Source organism: Danio rerio, chromosome 17 (genome assembly GCF_052040795.2).
Source record: "Danio rerio strain M-AB ecotype USA chromosome 17, GRCz13ab, whole genome shotgun sequence".
NCBI classification, from domain to species: Eukaryota; Metazoa; Chordata; class Actinopteri; order Cypriniformes; family Danionidae; genus Danio; species Danio rerio.
The window spans coordinates 25,881,859-25,887,100 of NC_141037.1; the positions used below are offsets into that span (position 1 = coordinate 25,881,859).

Below are 5,242 nucleotides of genomic sequence, written 5' to 3' on the forward strand. Positions count from 1 at the left end.
AAGACTAGTATTTTGTCTAGTATTTGTCTATCACAAATTCCTGAAAATGTGTGTTGTTAATAAGAAAGGTTTCTTGTGGACCAAATCAAAATATTTTTTGATGGATCATGGGACACCCAAAACTGGAGTAACGCTCCAAGTGCATTTTTCCATTAGAGAAATAAATTGCTTTTTTAAATATTTTAAAATACAAGGCATGAATAAAAAGAATAGGACAAAGCATAAAAATACATGTGTCCCGAATCATTTTTTGTCTTTCTTAAAAATCTCCTTCCAATTAATGTTTGCAAGACCAGTCACAATGTTTTGAATGGAATTTCTGGAAAGCTGCAGTTTTACAAACATAATCTGATCCACTTCTTTTCAGACAGCTAAACAAATGTCAACTAAGCGTTACTTTAGGAAAAGGAAACAAACACTTACACAATACACATCGCTCGGATAAGGCTTATCAGCACTGCAGCAGATCATAACAATGTGATAACACTACAGGCAATGAGATAAGCTGATGTAAATCTCAATATTACATCAACTTCTTGAAGGGTTTTGATGTGATATATGAAGGCATGCATGTGACATGTCAGCTTTTAGGCAGTTTTTCCTGCTTAAAGTGAAAATGCATAATTGGCGCAGCATCTGTAAACACATTTCGAAACAGAAAATGCTGAACTCACATTTGACCCTGAGGTAATGTCAGGTTGAGATTGTTGAGAACTTTAAGTTTCCCGTATGAACGGCACACATCGTGGCAGTGGATTGCAGCGCTGAAACTCCCAGCCTCCAAGTCAGTCTTCATAGTCCCACTCTCCAAGCTCTACATAAAAAGAGAAGAATACAAGAGTTACATATTACAACAGGTTAATATTTAAAGAAACTAAGATAAACATGAGATTTACAATAGTTACTGCAGACTTCCTGAAAAGCATACAAAGAAATGTCTTTGTGCTGCTGTCTGGAACAATGACATGCACTTATATTGTTAAGATGAAACAAAATATGATGCCTTTTCTGTGATCCTTACATTGGTTTCTAAGAAACAGCACAGATTCTGCAACTGACCATCCCCTTTCCGGATGGAGCAAAGTGGGTCATCAGCACTGCAATCTGTAATCTCTCATTTTCTTTTCACAGAATCTCACCTCAATTGCTGCACATTTAAATCATAATATTTAAATCACAAAACACACACAAATAGTTTCCTAATCTCAGATCCTTGTGTTAGTGCTGTCTTAGAGAGAGAAAAATAATGATGATGAAGATTTGAGGATGTGTAATCAATGATTATTAGATGATTATTATGATGATTAGGCTTCTTTTTCCCCTTCTAAATTTTAAAAAATGCATTTTAAAAGTTACTACTACACTGTAAAACCCAAAAAGTTGAGGTAACTCAAACCATTTGAGAAAACCGATTGCAACAAACCATTTGAGTAAATAAAGCAATCTGAGCACAGTAAAACTCAATAAATGAACTCAAACCAATTGAGTACTGTAAAACCCAATAAGATTGAGAGGACCAATTTCGAGTTTGGGTAACCATACTAGACAATACTCACTTCAATTTACTACTGTGTAATAACATTAAATGTAATAATTTGATATATGAGCAATTCCAGCGTTATGCATGTGACATTTTCAGTAAAAACTCAAAACATAAAATCTCATAAAAAGCTTATATTAGTGTTATATTAAAACATCTGTTTATATTTTCCAAAACAACTAACCAAAGAGTAATAAGATAAAAAAATATCAATCTGTAGACTAGATTTTTTAATTAAAAATGATGAAAATAAACATGCGTTATGAATGTGACCAAAAAGTAAATTAAAAGCAAAGAAATGCAATAAAGTTATCTGCACAACCCTTTCACATCTATGAGAAAAAAAGCTTCATTGTGAATGTTCCATCTCTCCATTATGGATGTGACAGATGTGAAATTGGTACTTGTGTGACTTTAGTAAATCAAATATAATTGTTTGAAAACATTGACAGAGACATTTTTTACAGTACTGGTAAATACAAGTCTACATAAATAAATAAATAAATAAATAAATAAACAAACATATAAAGCGTTTCACACTTTACTATTCTATGGCAAGGTTGACATTTGAATGGAATTGCTCATAACAGACTGTCCAGCAACAAACATTTGACTTATTTAATATTGTGGCTTATATTTAAAATATATTTTAAAAATTAGCATTGTACTTGTTTTTGAAATAAACCATATAATAAATATAATATTTGAAAAAACAACAAGAAGTCACCAAATGAAGAAAACTTTACAAAAATTATTTTAAAAAACACACTTTTATAAAACTGTATACTCACAGAAATATTTATTTTAATACTTCAGTTTCTAATACTTAAATAAATAAGTGTTTTCTCCCCCAAAAAGATCAACTCACTTTATAGAAAAAGCTCTGGTTTCTGAGAACCCTTCCCCTTTAATCATCATCGACCAATGCTTGTACAGTTAAACTGCAGAATGATTAAGATAATTCGAAAATTAAACAGTTTAATAAACCAAATGGTTGTGTAGAGACAATGTGAAATCAGCTGACAATTGTGTTACAACACAGTTCTTTTGAGCAGCTGAACTGGTTTGGTTTTAAGTTTCTTCATTGTTTTGAAGAAAGCGCCTCCCTCTGTCACAGCACCTGCCTGGAGCTTCACGAGCTGTTTGCGTCCTTTAGACAAACTTTCCAACAACTTGGCTTTTTACATGAGCTCTTACGTGCTTTCAATTTAAATTTAATCTCTAATATATAACTAAAGACGATCATCTATAATACATCATAATCATCTATAATACATTTAGAAAGCACAAGTTACGATAAGATGAAATGTGTTTTCATAATGCAAGTGCAAACGAACGTATGTAAATTCTGCACAGCCGTTAAACTGGAAATAACCATCGACTCAAAAACTCAAAGATAAAGAGAAATTTTATACCAAGGCTTTAAATTCCTTGAAGAAAAATGAACAGTCCAGCTGTCCGGTTGGGAAACCCGCTGTTTTCTGCTGCAGCGTTATTTCATGTCAGGTGCAGCGATGCGCAGCGTTCAGTAACCGCCGGCCACAGGCTGTCAGTAGCTGCGCATATTATTTGTCTCCTCTACCAGTTAATCGACAAGCCCCGCCTTCTGAACAGCTTGCCCCCATCACTAGCCAATCCGAGTCTGAGAAGCTATATAGAAGCAGTCTGTAATTGGACAGCTCAGATGTCATTCTAATACCCTAGCAATCGTGGAACAGTGACAAGTGTTGCTGGAAATCATAGAGGGAAAACAGCGCAATAATTTAGCCATCTGTAAAAACTGACTTAACGAGAGAACTATTTTAGGAGGATAATGAGATTTTTCAAAAAAATGTGTTGTTTTATGAGATTTGTTGCAATGAAATATTGTCCAGTGCTGCTTAACTGATGGAGTCTGATTCATTTCCGCGAATCGGTTCTTTTAAACGGTTCGTTTTAAAGAAGTGGTTCAATATCGATTCAGATACTCCTTTGCACCCGGGGCAATAAATTAAATTAACATGCTTTAATGGTGCTAAATCTAATAAAATGTATTTTATATGTACAGGTTTGAATAAAATCGATTTATTTTTACATAAAATTCCTGCACTGGATAACAAAGGAACATTATTTTACATATATTCTGATACTTAATTGTAAACATTAAAGGCAAATTGAAATATTTAAATACTCGTATTCCATATGCTTTCTATGACTATGAATGCAAATCTGATATTGAACGTTGACTAATTTATGCTAATATATCTTGTTTTTTAAAGTTTTTAATGTTCCAGTTCCATGATCCAGCGTAAACATATTAATGTAACCGGCAATAAAAATGAATATTGCAGTTTAATCGGTCTTTTGTATTTCATTTGTCATTTAATTTCACTGGGGCTCCGGCTCTGTGTTCCCCATATATTGTGATTTCAAACTAATTTGATGAGAGACAGTGAAAAATCATTTCAATTTACAAATTATATTTCCGATCTTTAAAAAAAAATGGTGAGTGAAGAACATTTTGACTGAATTTTTAAATAGATAAGTAAAACAATGTAAGCAATTAAAACAAGCCAAAACGGTCCACGGTGTTAGTGTTGTCAGACAGAATATTCTTCTAAGACTACTTCAAAATACTACAGCCTAGACTGACCATCTTTTTTATACTACTTGAATGTCTAATGATGTTCTTTTTAAAATAACATTTTCTTAAGTTTAGTCAGAACTTAAATTATAACCGTGTAGTAATTATTCGTAAAATTAATACATGGTGATGATGTTACTCCAAAACTAGTTCAGTCGACTCAATGAAAAGATCCGACTCCAAAAGAACGATTCGTTCGGACATGTGTAATTATTACATTCTGCCTCTGCGTCACCAGGAGACACTGCAGTAGCAAAACGATCCGTCTTCAGCGCTCCGCATTAACCAAACAAATAGCTATATAAAAACATGCACAGAATCTGTCCAACCATAACATTCGTGTCTAAAATAGCCTGCAGAATCACCACGTAGCGAATAAAACCTGCATCACATTTAACGCAAGTGTCGAGTTCACTCGTTCAGCCTCCGCAAGAGCAAAACGTAAGCATAAAAAAGAGGAACAGACAGAACAATAACTCACTCTTTGCTCCATCTCCGTGCTGCCACTGAGCGCTTCATGGGTTCCACTACCGGACATGATCACCGGGCCGGGGGCTCGATATGCTGCCGGTGAGAAGCTGCTGCTCTGCTCGGTTCAGTGCGCGCAGATGAGCGCGTTAACTCATTCTGCTCCTGACCAGACTTTAACTGCAATCCGCAAACGTCTAAGAGGCAAGTTTTAAAAGTGTAAAACACAGTTCTGATCACCTTAATGTTTTCTCAAGTGCAGAGCCTTCCCAAACGCTTCCCACTGGGGAAGAAAACACCCTGGAATAGAAACATGTTTGTTATTTGCATGAAACATGGATACTACCTGGCATATAATATAAAAAGCAGAATTATGGGACAGAAAATGTCACATATATAATTTATATACAAAGAAATACATTGGTACAGTTGCACTTAATGTGTACAAACAATAAAAGTAAAGAACAGAATGTACAGCAACAGGAACTCCCTCTTGATACACAAATCACCAGAGCAGCTAGACCTTTCAGATTGGCTGGCAATAAAGACACACAGCATCCAAGCAGATCTTAAATGCTGAAACCATCCAAAAAGGAACGAGTTTGTCAGGC

General features: G+C 34.5%; 1 protein-coding gene across 5 annotated transcripts in view; it reads right to left on the reverse strand.

The window, feature by feature from the left end:
* The window catches only part of abch1 (ATP-binding cassette, sub-family H, member 1), an 85,016-nt gene extending 80,217 nt beyond the window's left edge, over positions 1-4,799 (reverse strand). For 2 of the 5 annotated variants that reach the window (XR_015513392.1, XM_087290492.1), the window contains exons 1-2: positions 4,645-4,799; positions 675-814 (exon numbers count right to left, since the gene is read on the reverse strand). Coding sequence is in view for 3 of the 5 variants with exons in the window: in XM_087290492.1 (XP_087146618.1) it covers positions 675-814; positions 4,645-4,701 (197 nt within the window). In the remaining 2 variants the exon portion in view is untranslated. Of the gene's footprint in view, positions 1-674; positions 815-1,021; positions 1,148-2,955; positions 3,101-4,644 lie in introns of those variants that run through there. The other 3 variants (XR_015513393.1, XM_087290493.1, XM_087290494.1) reach the window with 2 other exon arrangements.
* Positions 4,800-5,242: the final 443 nt, after the last annotated feature.